Here is an 18,018-nt window from a genome sequence, read left to right as displayed (position 1 = left end):
TATTAAACTCCCATAATTACCCCTTAACCCTTGCATATTACTGTATTACCCTAAGCCTTACTTGTCTGAACTTACCAACTATATAAGCTTGAACTTAACACTGATTTCTGATTGATCTTCTAGATTTCTACAGCTATATCCAATACTCAGCCTAAGTTCAACTTAAAATCAGATCACAAAGGGGTGTCAATCAGATGAAATAAGTTGATCAAATTGGGAACCAATCCTGATCAACTTAAATCAAACAATCAACAGGGAGCAAACGATGAAGCAGTGACAATTAGGCTTCTGTGGCAAACTATGAAGAACATGGGATTACTGAATGAACGAGCAGTCTAGTTCAAAGACAAAACTGAACATATTCAACAGGTTCATTACAAGTTGGCATAGCAGATGTGGAACTGGTAAATATACATGAAGAACATCAATGAACTGCCATCATGTTTCCTCTAATCTTTAAACAAATTAATTGACGACACTTATTTAACAGACTATACAAGCTATAACAGATAACAAACAATCAATAAACACACAAGTTAACAGGTGATTCCAGCGGCTTTGGACAAAATCGGGATTTTATACAAAACTAACTAATCGACGAACTTGTTCGTATTGACTGTATAGTTTAAAGAATATTCAACGAACAAAAGAAGGTTTCGACCAAATAAAAGGTCTGGAGATCAACAGACTCGACAGAAAAATCAAAAAATAAACTAAACTAAACATGAAAAATGGATAAAAATCATAGAAGAACAAAAGAAATGGAAAAGTTACCTCAGGGACTCGAAATCAAACTGACTCAGGCTCGAACTCGGACTCGACCATTTTGGAGGTCGAATGGACCTTAAGTTCTCTTCGACTAAAGTCGATTAGACCCCACATCGTCTTTTAATTTGGACAGATCTCAACTTTTGGTCTTTTAGGGTTCTTTGTGGTTTGATTTGGGATTCGTCCAGCTCTGGTCAGATTCGAACGGAACCAATGGCGTTTAGGGTGTGAGGGAGGTTAGGAGGTGTTATGGTATGAATTTGGGGTCGGTTGGTGTAGATCTGGTTTTTGCTCGAACCTTCAAACGAAGATTCGAGACGTTCGGGGAAGATTCGAGGTAAGCTGAGTGTGGATCTGGAGAGAAGGGGTCATGGTGATTCAGGGGTGTTAATCTGGTGGTCATCGGCGTCATGGTTGCCAGGTTTACGGCGGGGGAGTCCTAAGGCGGCTAGGGTTGGAAGGGTTCATCTTTGAGAGACGATGATGAGCAAGAGGTGAGGGGGGGTTTGGTTGGTCTGAGAGGTTAGGGACGGAAGGGGTAATGGCTATGGGGGCGGGTAGTGATTTTAGGCTTATATAGTGGGTAGGGGTTTTAATCATGGCCGTTTGATCAAACGAGATTGACGGCCTGGATCTTTTCATTAAAGGGGAGCAGTGTCGTTTTGGTTTTAGTTGGGGGTAGGTTCGAACGGGTGATGGTTCGGGTTCAGGGAACGGGTAAGGGGGCGGATTCTGAGCTGTTGGATCATGTAAGGTCGATGGCTGGGATTGACTGTCGCAGAACGACGTCGTTCCAGTGATTGTGGGAATGGACCGGGCACAAGGCGTTTGGACTGGGTCTACGTATTGGTTTTGGGCCTAATTTCTATTTGAATATTTGGGCCCAATCCGAGTTTTCATTTTTTCAGCTCTTTTTCTTTTCTACTTTTAGTTAACAATCAATAAAATTCTAAAAAATAATTTGTAAAACCAAAATTATCCTACAACACTATTAAACCTTAACAACAATTATCACACAAGGTTAAACATTTAATTAATTAAAACAAAATTACACAACGGCACACATGAATGACAAAACGCAACAAAACTGCATATTTTGTAATTTTCTTTGTTTTTTCCATAAAACATGACTCAATTAATTCCAAGACGTACAATTAAATCTTTAATGTGCATGAAACATGTATTTTTGTATTTTTTAATTAATCACAGCAAGGGTAAATATTTACGGACAACACAATTACCAAATGTCACGCAAATTCTCAAAATTGTACACAGATGTAATTTGTCTTATTTTTGATTTCTTTTGGAGTAGTTTTCGTGAAGCAAAAATCACGTGCTCACAAACATATGAACATGTTTTCTACCCTTTAATAGATATAGCATGCATATTTCTCCACCCCTTTTCACTAGCCAACTCCATACTTGTTTACAAATTATTACAGACCAAATGATTGAATTACATAAGAAATGCAAAAATAAGAAGTTACAACCATAGGAAGCCTGATTCTGACTTCCTCTCTGAGTTATGGAATAAACCACCTCAAATGCCAAATGTTGTTCCAAAACATTCTCATGTCTAGGTGTGTCAGAGCTCCCAAAGGACCTCAAGGATCCCGGGCAGTGCTCACACCCAGATTTGCATAACCAAACAGAGTAAGTGCAGTGTGGAAGAGCCAGTCCTTATGTGTCCAGGTTCAGAGGGAGCTCAAGGGTCCCAAAGCAAGGCTCACACAAGAGGGGAAGAACCTAGATTCTAAGAGTATAGTGAAAGTGCAGAACACATGTTGAAAGGGATTTGTTTTAAAAAAAAGTTGGACTGATAGTCCATTTTGAAAGCAGTCAGTAACAGAGGTGATTGAAATCAGTTGTAGTAGTAAATAAAACTCAAAACTCCCAAGATGGGATCACATACAGAATCAGTAGTCACACAAAGGGGTCAAGGGACTTGGGATACACAGACATTGACTGCAATATATAACCCCATCAAGGGTCTTAGGACTAGTAGGACATGCACAATAATAGCTGATACAAGCATGATCATAGGCTAGTCAGAAAGAATATAAGCACATTGAAGGGATAGGGGACTTGGGATGATAAGTACACAATAAGTGAGTGACAGGGCTTGCTTGGAGACACACATGCATTAATCTAAAGGGAAGGGGAAACATTATAGCGTGCTGGTAATGTAACTTAACAGAACCACAAGTAGAAAAATGAGGGAACTGAAACAAATAAAGAAACATGTTGTTGTTGAAGTTTTAAAATTAAACTAGGACATACCAGTTAAAGAAGCAAAGTGTAGAAAGATAAGGCAAGTAGAATTCCATAGTCTAGCCTTTGCTTTTAGCTGGCTAGACAAAGCAGTAGCACAAGTAGTAGTAGAGAAAGAGAGAGTTTTGAGTGTGTAAGTGTATGTTCTGAACTCAATTGTTCGCATCTTTAAAGAATAGAGGGTAGGGCTTTTATAACTTTGAAAACGAGTAAAAAATAAGGTAACAAGTAAAGGTTTGACACAATTATGGCAATAATCACAATTAGAATCCCATTAATACAAGTACTTCCCTTTAATCAAGGGATTACTGTTCAAATGGATACTGACATGGATAATTAAGGAAAGAAATCAGTTTGAGAAAGATTGATTCTTGCCATAAAAGGGGTAGTAAATGTATAGGGTAAATAATTGAGTCAAAGTACAAAATATACTTAATTTTGGGAAAGGATTCAGTAGGGTGAAATACAACAAATAAAGGAAAGAATCAATCAACTTAAACAAACGAGTAAAATTAGGGTTTATAAGAAAACCTTGCAATTAAACTATCACTTAAGGAAAGCAAGATCAATCAAGAAGTGGTCATGATTCTGCACTTCAACATATAAATAGAAGGGAATGAACATGCGTATTAGACATGTAGGGTCAAACATATTGACAAAAAGGAGCTAACTAGATGGACATAAACATACATGAGTAACATGAATAGGCTAGGGACTATTCAAAGCATGGTAATCAATAAGGTCAAGCAGTCATGGCTCACACATAGAACCAAAGTGAAGAAACCAGTCTAACAGGTAAAGAGAGTCAGAAACAAGTAAAGAACTCATAGTAATAAATGAGAAAACCTTTTAAGAAATTAGGGTTTTAACAATAGTCGAGTTTAAAAGATGGTAAGAACTCAGAATCAAACAAGTCAAACAAGGAAAAGGATTCAAACACAAAGAATGTAATCGAACTTAGTATTCATATATAACAAATAAAGGCAGTTCCAAAACCTCAGATAAAATCAAAGATGCTTAGGGTTTTCAACATGCTGAATCATATAGAAGAAAAGCATAAACAAATCGTTTCAACACAGTAAAATCATAAAACAACACTAAAAATCAGAGAAGAGATTTTTTAAAAGAAAGAGTTTAAGAAACCCTAATTTTTGAAGATGGAGAGTCGCTTGGAAAAAAAGTCGGAAATCTTTTGAGAAAAATACTTACGAGTTTCATAGCATACACAGATCTAAGGTAGATCTGAAATAAAATCGAAAGATCTTAATAGGTTAGGGTTTCAGAGAACCCAGAAAAGTGAGAAAAACTTCGAAAAGTTTCCGATCTACCCGGAAAAGCCATGGATCTGACTCGATCGACCATGGATGGCCGGAAAAGACCAAAGATAGAAGTTGAGCAGGATATGGGTTAGATATCTTCGAGATATTTCCATAAAATCACGAAAACGGGCACACAGGAGACATAAGAGACCGGTATATGTCTCAAACAGCCATGAGAGCCCATGGGTTGAGTAAGAATCAAAGGGGTTTATGGTAGATTTGGGTGGCGGCGGCTAGGTTTAGCCTTAGGTTTCAGAGAGAGTTTGAGAGGAGAGGGGATTCAAAGGCGACGGGTAGGTAACAAATGAATTAGGTTAAGAGTCATTTTGGGTTTAAAAATGTAAGGTGGAACGGTGGCCGTTAATCTGAATGATCAACGACCTAGATTAAAAGGGGTATGTGGGGATTCGGGTTTGGGTAGGATCTAATTGGGTAAGGGCCGGGTTTAAATTAAAATTGGGTTAGGGAATTGGGTTTCAATTTAGGTTATAATTTAAATGCAAAAGGGGCTGTTATTTAAATAACAAGCTTTTTCTTTTAAATTTATAAAAATAGTAAATAGTTTCTGAAAACTAAATTGAAAGAGCTAAAATGATTTTCAGTACATAATTAACAATATAAAAATACAAGACTCAATTTTATGAATATAAAACACAATTAAGTCTTAAAATGGCTAATATTGCAATTATGTGCAATTTCGCTTTAAAAATACTAAATGAAATTGTAAAAATATGTAAAAATTACTTTAGCCATATTTTGGCATAAATATAAAATCCAGTAGATGAATTATCAAGCTAGTAAATTTTGGAAATAATTTTTGTGATTTTATGGATAAACAAAGGGGGAAATAAATCCATTAAAACCTTTAAAATTGTGGAAAAATAATAAAATCCTTAGACATGCTTATATATGCATATATATGTTACTTTGAAGGTATTTTGCATATTGAAAATATATATTAAAAAATTGGGTATCAACAACTGCCCCTCTTTACCCGGGAAGGATGAAAGAGCTGTCGAGTAAAGATATGATGGCCAATTTTGATCGAGCGAAATGGTTTAGAAGAGGCTAGGCCGCACCCTGGCTTATGAGCTGCCTACATATCCCTGGTTTTACAGGAATCAGGACGTATGTAGTTCAGGATCCATCGGCGGAGTATGCCGATGAATACTTTTCAAGAACGGATGCAATATCTAGGGTCGGGTGAGTGATAGCTTTACAGGAATGGTTAGGTTTGATATGGCTGCGGGAGTGAGTGATAGCTTTACAGGAATGGTTAGGTTTGATATGGCTGCGGGAACTGGAGCAGAATCGCTCCTGCCGGGATGACAATTGCTCGCCGGTTTACCTGCAATTAGAAATAATACAAGCGCATATTGTGCATAAACTTAAACATCATGCAAATTCCTGTTGGACCATGAATGTTGTCTTTGGACAGTGATGATGACGTCTTTAGATCATGATGTCCTAGGCCATGAAGCGTTTGATAAATGATTCGCAGGCCATAAAATGGTGTTCTCGGTCTATGAGGATGGTGCCCCCGAACCATGATGTCTTTGAATAATGATATACAAAAGATTGAAAGAGATCCTCAGGCTATGACATGGTGTTCTTGGGCTATGAATATGGTGCCTCTGAACGATGACGCCTTTGGATGGGTTGGCGATATTTAAGCCCATGAAGGATGCAGTAGTATGATGTGGACAAGACAGAGCTTAGTCTTGCAAATTTCAGGGCAGAGCTTAGCCCGTAAAAAAAGTGAAATAAATAGTGCTTTCAGATGGAGCTTAGTTTCGAAGAAAATTGGAGGCAGAGCTTAGTCTCGGAATGTAGAATGATAGCCTTATGCAAAAATTCAGATGGAGACAGCGTTTAGTCTCGAAAGGCAGAATGGTAGCCTTATGCATATTAGAAGGCAGAATGGTAGTCTTATGCAAAGATGTGAATGCAGATGGAGGTAGAGCTTAACCTCGAAAGGCAGAATGGTAGCCTTATGCAATGCAGATGGAGGTAGAGCTTAACCTCAGAAGGAAGAATGGTAGCCTTATGCAATGTAGATGTAGATGCAGATGGAGATAGTGTTTTGTCTCGGAAGGCAAAACAGTAGCCTTATGCAAAGATGCGAATGTAGGTGGAGACATCGTTTAGTCTCGGAAGGCAGAATGTTAGCCTTATGCAAGTTGGAAGGTAGAATAGTAGCCTTATGCAATGCAGATGGAGACAACGTTTAGTCTTGGAAGGCAGAATGGTAGCCTCATGCAAGAAATAAAATAACAATGGCAGTATTGTTTTCTTAGCTGATAGCAGATTGCGACGTTGTGATTACTTGGAGCATTGTGACATATGGGACATCACTGGTGTATGATGATAGCAAATGTTTGCAAGTGCAACGGTTCTGAGAATTGTTTTCTTGAACAATGTTTGTTTCATGGGCGTATAGTATGTTTGCAATCCTAATGCCTGCATCCACAGAAAAATCGTGAGTTTTGTAAAGAGGAAGGTTAGTTCATATTCCTGTTGGCTTTGCTTGACTCGTTCGGCTTTGATCTGGTGATACCATCTGTATCATTTGGGTAGCATTGCTAAACAAAGCAGTTTCAATAATAAATATGCATGATTTTGTAAAAGTATGACATAAGTGTATAATTAAAAATAGCTTTTAGATGAACCTACGACTGTGACGTAGCTCAGGACATTGCAACCTCTCCCGCTACGGAATTTTGAGGGTCCTCCTCAAATTCTGCCCCAGCTTGATGGGTTGACATTTCTGACTGCTGCTCGTGCGGCGATTGGCTGAAATCACTTCGGAATTTTGAGGATCCTCCTCAAAATTCTGCCCAGTTTCCAATTGCAGGGGAAAATGAAATTTTTATTGAGTTGTGACCGAACCCATAGGGCTGCCTACGTATCCCCTCTTAAACGGGAATCAGTTCAGGCGTAGTTCAATTTACATCATATGAGAAAAGCATAAAGATTACATACAGTAACACTTGACTACATCTGAATTAATCGGCTTTGGCCAGACTTCTCCGTCCATTTCTGCAAGTATGAGGGCTCCTCCTGTCAGAACCCGGTGAACCATGTATGGACCCTACCAGTTGGGAGAGAACTTCCCCTTGGCTTCATCTTGATGCGGAAATTTTTTTTGTAACACCAGCTGCCCCGGTGTTAACTGTCTTGACTTGACTCTCTTGTTGAAGGCTCTGGACATTCTGTTCTAATAGAGCTGACTATGGAAAACTGCATTCATTCTCTTTCCTTCTATAAGGGCCAGTTGATCATAACGACTTTTTACCCATTCTGCGTTGTCGAGCTCAGCTTCTTGTATGATCCTTAGGGAAAGAATTTCCACCTCGGCGGGAATGACAACCTCTGTTCCGTAAACCAGCATATAGGGGGTTGCCCCGGTTGATGTGCGGACCGTGGTGCAATACCCTAGTAGAGCAAATGATAACTTCTCATGCCACTGTTTATGCCTTTTTATCATTTTCCTTAATATCTTCTTGATATTATTGTTGGAGGCTTTTACAGCCCCATTTATTTGAGGCATGTAGGCTGTGGAATTTCTGTGTTTGATCTTGAAAATTTGCACATGGCTTTTATCAAGTCACTGTTGAGGTTGGAGCCATTATCAGTAATGATTGACTCTGGAATCCCGAATCGACAAACAATGCGGTCGCGGACAAAGTCTGCCACAACTTTCTTAGTCACTGCTCTGTAGGATGCTTCTTCGACCCATTTGATGAAATAGTCAATGGCTACTAGGATAAACATGTGTCCGTTGGAAGCGGCGGGTTCGATTGGTCCAATAACATCCATTACCCAGGCGGCGAATGGCCATGGTGAGCTTGTTGTGTGAAGCTCTCTTGGAGGTACCTTTATTATGTCTGCATGTATTTGACAGTGATGGCCAAATGTTGTTCCAAAACCTTCTCATGTCTGGGTGTGTCAGAGTTCCCTAAGGGCTTCAAGGGATCCCGGGCAGTGCTCACACCTAGATTTGCATAACCAAACAGAGAAAGTGCAGTGTGGAAGAGCCAACCCTTATGTGTCCAGGTTCTGAGGGAGCTCAAGGGTCCCAAAGCAAGGCTCACACAAGAGGGGCAGAACCTAGATTCTAAGAGTATAGTGAAAGTGCAGAACACATGTTGAAAGGGATTTGTTTTAAAAAAAATCTGGACTGATAGTCCATTTTGAAAGCAGTTAGTAACAGAGGTGATTGAAATCAGTTGTAGTAGTAAATAAAACTCAAAACTCCTAAGATAGGATCACATACAGAATCAGTAGTCACACAAAGGGGTCAAGGGACTTGGGATACACAGACATTGACTGCAACATATAACCCCATCAAGGATCTTAGGACTAGTAGCACATGCACAACAATAGCTGATACTAGCATGATCATAGGCTAGTTAGAAAGAACATAAGCACATTGAAGGGATAGGGGGCTTGGGATGATAAGTACACAATAAGTGATTAACAGGGCATGCTTGGAAACACACATGCATTAATCTAAAGGGAAGGGGTAACATTATAGCGTGCTGGTAATGTAACTTAACAGAACCACAAGTAGAAAAAATGAGGGAAACTGAAACAAATAAAGAAGCATGTTGTTGTGGAAGTTTTAAAATTAAACTAGGACATACTAGTTAAAGAAACAAAGTGCAGAAATATAAGGCAAGTAGGATTCCACAGTCTAGCCTTGGCTTTCAGCCGGCTAAACAAAGCAGTAGCACACGTAGTAGTAGAGAAAGAGAGAGAGTTTTGAGTGTATAAGTGTGTGTTCTGAACTCAATTGTTCGTGTCTTTAAAAAATAGAGGGTAGGGTTTTTATAGCTTTGAAAACGAGTAAAAAATAAGGTAACAAGTAAATGTTTGACACAAATATGGCAATAATCACAATCATAATCCCATTAATAAAAGTACTTCCCTTTTAATCAAGGGATTACTGTTCAAACGGATACTGACAGGAACAATTAAGGAAATAAATCAGTTTGAGAAAGATTGATTCTTAACATAAAAGGGGTAGTAAAGGTATAGGGTAAATAATTGAGTTTAAGTACAAAATATACTTAATTTTGGGAAAGGATTCAGCAGGGTGAAATACAGCAAATAAAGGAAAGAATCAATCAACTTAAACAAACGAGTAAAATTAGGGTTTATAAGAAAACTTGCAATTAAACCATCACTTAAGGAAATCAAGATCAATCAAGAAGTGGTCATGATTCTGCACTTCAACATATAAATAGAAGGGAATGAATAGACATATTAGATATGTAGGGTTAAACATATTGACAAAAAAGAGCAAAGTAGATGGACATAAACATACATGAGTGACATGAATAGACTAGGGACTATTCAAAGCATGGTAGTCAACAAGGTCAAGCAGTCATGGCTCACACGTAGAACCAAAGTGTAGAAATCAGTCTAACAGCTAAAGAGAGTCAGAAACAAGTAAAAAACTCATAGTAATAAATGAGAAAACCTTTTAAGAAATTAGGGTTTTAACAATAGTCGAGTTTAAAAGATGGTAAGAACTCATAATCAAACAAGTCAAACAAGGAAAAGGATTTAAATACAAAGAACTTAATCGAACTCAATATTTATACAGAACAAATAAAGGTTTATTTATGGTAGAACACAAAGAACCTAATTTTTGAAGACGGAGAGTCGCTTGGAAAAAAATCGAAAGTCTTTTGAGGAAAACACTTAAGAGGTTTATAACATACACAGATCTAAGGTAGATCTGAAAGAAAATCAAAAAATCTTAGTAGGTTAGGGTTTCAGATAACCCAGAAAAGTGAGAAAAACTTCGAAAAGTTACCGATCTAGCCGGAAAAGCCATAGATCTGACTCGATCGACCATGGATAGCCGAAAAAGACCAAAGATAGAAGTTGAGAAGGATCTGAGTTAGATCTCTTCGAGATATTTCTATGAAATCACGAAAACAGGCACACAAGAGACATAAGAAACTGGTATATGTCTCAAACAGCCATGGGAGCCCATGGGTTGAGTAAGAATCAAAGTGGTTTAGGGTGGATTTGGGTGGCGGAGGCTAGATTTAGCCTTAGGTTTCAGAGAGAGTTTGAAAGGAGAGGGGATTCAAAGGCGGCGGGTAGGTAACAAATGAATTAGGTTAGGGGTTGTTTTGGGTTAAAAAGATAAGGTAGAACGGTTATCGTTGATCTGAATGATCCACGGCCTAGATTAAAAGGGGTAGGTGGGGATCCAGATTTGGGTAGGATTTAATTGGGTAAGGGTCGAGTTTAAATTAAAATTGAGCTGGGGAATTGGGGTTCAATTTAGGTTATAGTTAAAATGCAAAAGGGGATGTTATTTAAATAGCTCGTTTTCCCTTTTAAATTTATAAAAATAGTAAATAGTTTTTGAAAACTAAATTGAAAGGGCTAAAATGATTTTCAGTACATAATTAACAATATAAAAATATAAGACTCAATTTTATGAATAAGTAACACAATTAAGTCTTAAAATAGCTAATATTGCAATTATGTGCAATTTAGCTTTAAGAATACTAAATGAAATTATAAAAATACGTAAAATTTAATTTAGCCATATTTTGGCATAAATATAAAAAACCAATAGATGAATTATCAAGATAGTAAATTTTGAAAATAATAATTGAGATTTTATGGATAAACAAAGGGGGAAATAAATCCACTAAAAACCTTTAAAATTGTGGAAAAATAATAAAATCCTTGGACATACTTATTTATGCATATATATATATATATATATATATATATATATATATATATATATATATATATTATTTTGAAGTTATTTTGCATATTAAAAATATATAGGAAAAAATTGGGTATCAACAGTAAACCTTCATGGTCTTACCGAGTTGTTCTTTGAACATCTTGGTGACTAACCTTTGATATGTCGCCCCTGCGTTCTTGAGTCCGAACAACGTTACCTTGTAGTAGTACCTTCCTTGGTGAGTGATGAAAATGGTCTTTTCTTGGTCTTCTTCATCAACTAGAATTTGGTTGTAACCAGAGTAGGCGTTTAAGAAGCTCAGTAGTTCGTGTCCCGCTGTTGTGTCGATGAGCTGGTCCATATGTGGCAATGTAGAGGAATCTTTCGGGCATGCTTTGTTCAGGTCGGTGAAGTCGACACACATTTGCCATTTCCCGTTCTTCTTTTTTACCATGACCACATTGGCGACCCATTGGGGATATTTCGAGTCTCGGATGGAACCATTAGCGAGTAATTTATCAACTTCTTCGCTGACCACCTCATTGATGGTGGCATTGAACTTTCTCCTCATTTGCTGTACTGGTGGGTAAAGAGGATCAACATTCAGCCTGTGTGTGGCGATGTCCCTTGGGATTCCTGGCATATCTGAATGGGAAAAGGCAAACAAATCAGCATTGTTAGTTAAGAACTCATGATACTTACCTAGTTCTGAGAGGTTGTGTCCGATATAAGCCTTTTCCGTGCTATCAGTGTTGTCTAGTTGAACGGGGTCGAGATCTTCTATGGTTGCCTTGCAAGCCTCTACGACATCCGAGTCTTTAATGGCCTCTATTTGTACGTCGGGTTTGGTTCCCGATATGGCTGATTGCTATGCTTCTGCACTTGCCCCTTTTAGTTGTTTGGTGTGTGTGCAATCTTGGGTGATCCAGTAGCATTCTTGGGCGGTGTATTGCTCGCCTCAGATGCTGAATATCCCATATGGGGTAGGAAATTTAATTATTTGATAGAAACTTGACGGGACGGCTCGCATGGCGTGCATCCATGGACGCCCTATGATAGCGTTGTAGGCTGTCTCCTGGTTCATGATATGGAACGTCGTCTCCAGGGTGACTCCTCCTGCCAGATTGAGTAGCACTATCTCTCTAGAGGTTCGCTCCACTACATTATTAGAACCCGTTAGTGTTATGCAACGCGATACTATTTTATCCTCGAGCCTCATCTGCATGAGAACTCGTGGGTGAATAATAAGCATACCGCTTCCGTCATCCACCATTATTCTACTTACGTCGGCATCCGCGATATGTAAAGTTATAACCAAAGCATCATAGTAAGGGAAAGACAAACCGTTGGTATCCGACTTATCGAAGATGATACTATCTTTGAGGTCGTCATACCGTTCATGGGCGACTGCCCGTTTGAGTTTGTGCGTGGTGGTGAACTTCACATGGTTGATTATCGTATCATAGCCACCACCAATGATCATTTGTATGGTATGAGCTGGCGATGGTGGTTTTGGAGGTTGTTGAGGCTGATCGCGCTCACGAGCGAAGTTGACCTGTCCTCGGTCGCTCAGCAGTTCTTTCAGGTGTCCCTAATTTAGCATTCTTACCACTTCCTATCATAGACCTATGCAGTCCTCGGTCTTGTGCCCCCTTTCCCGGTGGAATTCACATAGAACGTTCGATCTCTGGGTGCTTGGATCTGACTTCATTTTTTACAACCACTGTACCTTTGTGCCAAGCTTTTCCAGTAAGTACACCATTTCTGAAGGAGAAACACAAAAGTTATGAGCAGATAACAATGGAGGCATACCTCTTTCATTTCGGGGTGGTGCGGTGTGTCGAGGCGCGACATCTGCATGTCATGGAGGAGGTGGTTTGGATGTTTGGATATAGGGCTAGTGCCTTTCCCGATTGAAATGGGGTAGTTGATCCCTTCGGCCGTCGTTGCGGTGATCTCTCCTTGCTTCAGTTTGGACCGATGTTAGTCATTGGATCGGGTCGTTCAGGTCATCCTCGTCTGCCCTCACTTCTACGCAATAGGCATTATGGATCTATTCCCACGTGGTGGGGGTGGGGGGTACTTCATGAGTCTACTTAGCAACTTTTTGGTTGCTTTTGACCTGTTTCTGTTTAACCTATTTTGGAAGGCTGCTACCGCCATCCCTTCTGACACGTTTGGTAGGCTCATCCTTACCCTATTGAATCGGGCTAGGAAATCCCAAAGTCCCTCGCCCGTCGTCTGCCTGACGGCGAAGATATCATTTACCCTGACTTCTGCCTTTTTTGCTCCCGCGTGAGCGGTGACGAACTTATCTGCCATTTCTTCGAACGTTGATATTGATCGTGCTGGTAGTTGGGAATACCATGTCAACGCTCCCCTTGTCAGAGTTTCGTCAAACTTTTTCAGCAGCACTGACGGCACCTGTTCTTTCGAGAGATCGTTACCTTTCACTGTAGTAACGTAATGGATTAAGTGATCCTCCGAGTCCATGGTGCCATCATATATTTTCAAATATGGCGGCATTTTGAAGGTTTTAGGAATAGAGTGGGGAGCTGCCCCTTCGCTATAGGGTTGTTTGACGAATTGGCCCACATCACGTTTTGGTAGCAACTTCGGAGTGCCCGGTATTTTATCAACCCTTTCCTGATGCTCTTTCATCTGGTCGCGGAGTGTTTTGTTCTCATTTTCCATCTCTTACATTTTCTTTAAGATGGTCGCAAGTGCATCGTTGCCTACATTAATGACATTATGAGTGTTACCTGTTCGCGGAGTTTCTGGCTCATCGGCGACAGCTGCAGTTTCTGCGGGTATTGTGCCTTCGATATCCCTTTGAACGGGTTTCTCGAGTATATTGCTCAAGGTGTTTGTCAACCATTCTTCTAATAGCCTTCTCACGGCCGGTAGTGCTTCTCCTGCTGTGGATGTTGAGGTTTCCCTCTCGCACGAGATAGTTAGGCCCTCATGCGGTGAGGGGGGCGAGATCTCTCCCTCAGGTGTAGCACTTGGCGTTGCGTTTTTGTTGTCTTCCCCACCAGCTTCATTGAGGGAATTCAGGAAGTTGTTCATGACACCTACTATTGCCTTTAGCCTTGTTTCTCCCTTTCCTGCCATAGTTGGCCTTTATGAGGCTAAGAAGAGGTGATTATTTCTTTCAAGAATCTAGACGAAACTAAGATCTCAGCTATAGAAATCCCCACAGACGGCGCCAAATTGTTTGACTCAAAAGATATCGGAACCTTTTTGAATAAATCAATCAAAGAAAAAGAAGGGGTAAATCTTAGCTAAACATAATAATCTCTAGAACAAAAGATAGACAAGGAGAGTGTAGAGGATAAGAACTCTCTATCCCTTTTTAAAAAAAAGCTTAAATCATAACCCGATCAATCGTTTATGTAAGCAAGTTTACAGCAAGTATTATGGGTTAGGAAAGATGTCCCCAGAGTCCACAAGGTTGTTTTACGTTCTATATATATAAGGGACCAAACCCTTCTTAGCTCTAAAAGACATGTTACAGGGAATATTCGAGAGAATATTCCTAATGTCCCCTAATGGGCCTGCATTACTGCAAGGGTCGTACAGTCTCTTGTTTGCCTTAAGGTCGTCCTCTGCGGGATGTCGAACTACGAGGATCTCGTCGTTCGTCGTACTCATCAACGATCGTGGTTGTTCAAATTTGAACCCATACAGAAACGAGAATTCTCGTGGTTTAAAGTAGCACACTCAGCAACAAATTATGGACTTATCACAAAGGAAACATATAAAGAAGGATTGACTACATATATATATAGAGAGAGAGGTACAAATTCGAAATGAGAAACAGCTCAACTATTTTCAAGAGTTGATCACTCCTTTCTCCTCAAACGGGAAGGTTCTCTTAAGAAGAAAAGCGTGAGTACTAATTAAGCCTATATCATACATTTCTAGCAGCTACCAAGCTAGAAGATTAAAAGTATAATTGATGGCCTACAATATGATATACACTCGTGATTAGATATTTTCTTCTTTAATTAGAGCCGAAAAAGGAGCGGAAACTAAATATTCCCTCTGTCCAAATTTTAACTACGTTGGTCGTTATTGCCCTGGCGAATCTATATGATAGCAGGATTGGGGAAAAAAAACAAATATAAGTAGTTTACTATTGCAAGTTGCCTTTATAGTCAAACATCAATATGCCTCTATTGTAATATGTATAGTTGGTGGAAATAAACAACTGTTATATGGTAGCAGAAGTTATTGCAAGTTGTCTAAGAAATAAGAAAGAAATTGCTGAATTTTTCTGAAACAACCTTTTTAAAATATAGTTTATAAAGAGGTTTAAAACAATGTTGAGAGTCAAGAGAAGGAAAGTATCATGGCTAGTTTTGATATTCCAACAATTGATGTTTCTCCATTTTTGATATCAGAGGAAGATGGAGATGGGAAAAAGAAGGTTATGGAGCAAATAGGGGAAGCCTGTGTTAACTATGGCTTCTTCCAGATTGAGAATCATGGAATTCCTTTGGGATTGCTGAGTAGTGCAATGGATTTGTACAAGACTTTCTTTGCTTGTTCAGATGAAGATAAATTATTGGTCTCTCCAAAACCCGGTTCATCAATACCAGCTGGTTATTTGAAAAGCCCACAAAATTCAGCGGAGAAGAATGAGCACTTCGTCTTTCTTCCTCCATCCTCTGGCTTCAATGTCTATCCCAACAATCTACCTCATTTGAAGTATGTCTTTATATTCCCTTCCTCCTTTGTCCAACTTATACACTTCCGAATGAACGATTCACACTAGTTCAGATGTTTTAATGGATAAAAAATAATTAGTTTTATTACTTTATTCTGATAGTGGATAAAGCTCAATTATTTTGATATGAACAAAAGTAATTTTTTGACTTTACTGATATAATAGGTAAAATTCAATGACCTTATATAAAAATTACTAGTAGAAATTGAATCAAAGGAAAACCAGAGCAAAGCCCAAATACCTCCGATATGGTGATTCCAAAGTTAATTAAAAATTAATTTGCGTTATCATCATTGTTAAGCTTTTAAGGAGCATTATTTCCTCTTTGTGAAATATACTTTTTATATCCGTAGAAAAGTTTTGGAGGAGATGTTTTCTCATTTCACCAAACTATGTTATGGTGCTTCCGGTAAGAATTAAAAAAAATTATCCCAACTTGCTTGGAATTAAGGCGTAATATTTATTGTTGTAGTATTCTTACTTCTTAGCAAAGTATTTTTCATATTCCTAGACAAGTTTTGGAGGAGATGATTTCGCGCTTCACCAAATTAGGAATGCTATTGGAGAGCATCATAAGTGAGTGTTTGGGCCTCCCTCCTAACACCCTTGCAAAATTCAACGATGATCGGTCATGGGACTTCTTGATTGGTCTCCATTATTTTCCAGCAACAGAAGCTGAAAATAATGGAAAATCTGCACATGAAGATGGCAACTGCATTACTTTTGTCTACCAGGATGAAGTCGGAGGCCTTCAAGTGCACAAAGATGGGCAGTGGATCCCTATAGCACCTTCCAAAGACAAACTAGTTGTTAACATTGGTGATATTATTCAGGTAATTCGGTTAGTTTTTAACCCAAATAAAACGGCTAATTTCATGAATATTCATTTAACTTTTTAATTCATAGCATTAAAGTCATAAAATTGAATTATTTAAATTCTAACTCAAGTATGTCTATATATCAAAGAAAATACTCACCTTGATACCCAAAAACGCAAGTATGGTGCGATATGGTATATATTGGCATGTAACTATAAGCATAGCTACATTAGCAAATGATCTTATATAAAAATTATAGTAATTCATTTTCTGACCAATTTTCTTTTTAAATAAACAACTCATGATGTGGTATATGGTATAAAGGTGTTAAGCAACAACAAATTCAAGAGTGCAACACATAGAGTGGTGAGACAGAGGGGGAAAAGCCGTTACTCGTATGCATTCTTCTATAACTTGCAGGGAGACAAGTGGGTTGAGCCATTACCACAGTTTACAGAGGAAATTGGAGAATCGCCCAAGTACAGAGGATTCCTCTTCAAAGAATATGCGCAGCTGAGAGTCAAAAACAGGACTCATCCACCAACTAGACCTGAAGATCTCATCCACATAACTCACTATTCAATTTCTAATTAGAGAGGAATTAATTCTATGTGATCAAAGGTTTTCCTCTATGTCGTAGGAAACATGGCAATAGTATGTGTTACTTCACTCAGAATTAATGTGGAGACAATTTATTTGAGTTTTATCTCTTCAATCCGCTATCCCATTTCACTTGTTTCCTGCAGAACCTCTTATTTCATAGATTACTGGAACAATATCATACAAGTTATTATTGTATTGGTTTAAATTTTGGTGGTTTGATTACTGCAAATGAACATGGTCGAATATAGAACCGACCACGGTATAATGGCGAGGACTAGAGTCGTCTTAGGAAGGATTATTGTCGAGGTTAGGGGTGTACAAAGGAAACCGACAAACCGCACCAACCCGATAATTCAAGTCAAATCGAGAAAAAAAAACCCGACTATGGTTTGGTTTGGTTTGATTTGGTTTGGTGTTGGAAAAAAACCCCGACCATAATTGGTTTGGTTTGGTTTTAGCTAAAGAAAGTCAAACCGAAACCAAACCAACCCGACATTACATATATAGAAATTTTAGATATATTTAATAGATAATATATTTATTGTGATGTAATTTATAAATATTTCTTAAAAGATTTCATAATTTTATCTTTTGAGGTATTATTTCAAGGTTGAACTTAGAACTTTTGAATGTTCCAATAAGTTTTATAGCCATTAACATTAGCAAATTAATAGTGCTAACAAAAGCTCAAACCAAAATCAAATCAATAGTAATGCTAACAAAAGACATTCAATTCAATACTACGAACGAGAATGTATTGAATATCTATTTTTTATTTTGCAA

The 18,018-nt window shown here is 38.5% G+C and overlaps 1 protein-coding gene across 2 annotated transcripts; it reads left to right on the top strand.

The window, feature by feature from the left end:
• The first annotated feature begins 307 nt into the window (after nucleotides 1-307).
• Nucleotides 308-17,347, top strand: LOC104234585 (1-aminocyclopropane-1-carboxylate oxidase 5-like). Of its 2 annotated transcripts, XM_070171479.1 has the most exons (4): nucleotides 308-404; nucleotides 15,489-15,795; nucleotides 16,326-16,647; nucleotides 16,957-17,347. In XM_070171479.1, exons 1-4 carry the CDS (start codon nucleotides 323-325, stop codon nucleotides 17,224-17,226), a joined length of 981 nt encoding a protein of 326 aa, XP_070027580.1. In that variant the 5' UTR covers nucleotides 308-322; the 3' UTR covers nucleotides 17,227-17,347. The 2 variants fall into 2 exon arrangements, with proteins under 2 accessions (XP_070027580.1, XP_009786483.1); XM_009788181.2 differs by lacking the exon at nucleotides 308-404 and having other exon boundaries at nucleotides 15,380-15,795.
• Nucleotides 17,348-18,018: the final 671 nt, after the last annotated feature.

Source organism: Nicotiana sylvestris, chromosome 3 (assembly GCF_000393655.2).
Source record: "Nicotiana sylvestris chromosome 3, ASM39365v2, whole genome shotgun sequence".
NCBI lineage: Eukaryota > Viridiplantae > Streptophyta > Magnoliopsida > Solanales > Solanaceae > Nicotiana > Nicotiana sylvestris.
This window is presented reverse-complemented; position numbering and strand designations above follow the sequence as displayed.

Excerpts from the sequence above, each read along its gene's own strand:
- LOC104234585 (XM_070171479.1), top strand. The coding sequence starts at position 323 with ATGAACGAGCAGTCTAGTTCAAAGACAAAACTGAACATATTCAACAGG. Across the intron at positions 405-15,488 it reads GCATAGCAGATGTGGAACTG|AGGAAGATGGAGATGGGAAA; the intron begins GTAAATATACAT and ends TTTTGATATCAG. Across the intron at positions 16,648-16,956 it reads ACATTGGTGATATTATTCAG|GTGTTAAGCAACAACAAATT; the intron begins GTAATTCGGTTA and ends TATGGTATAAAG.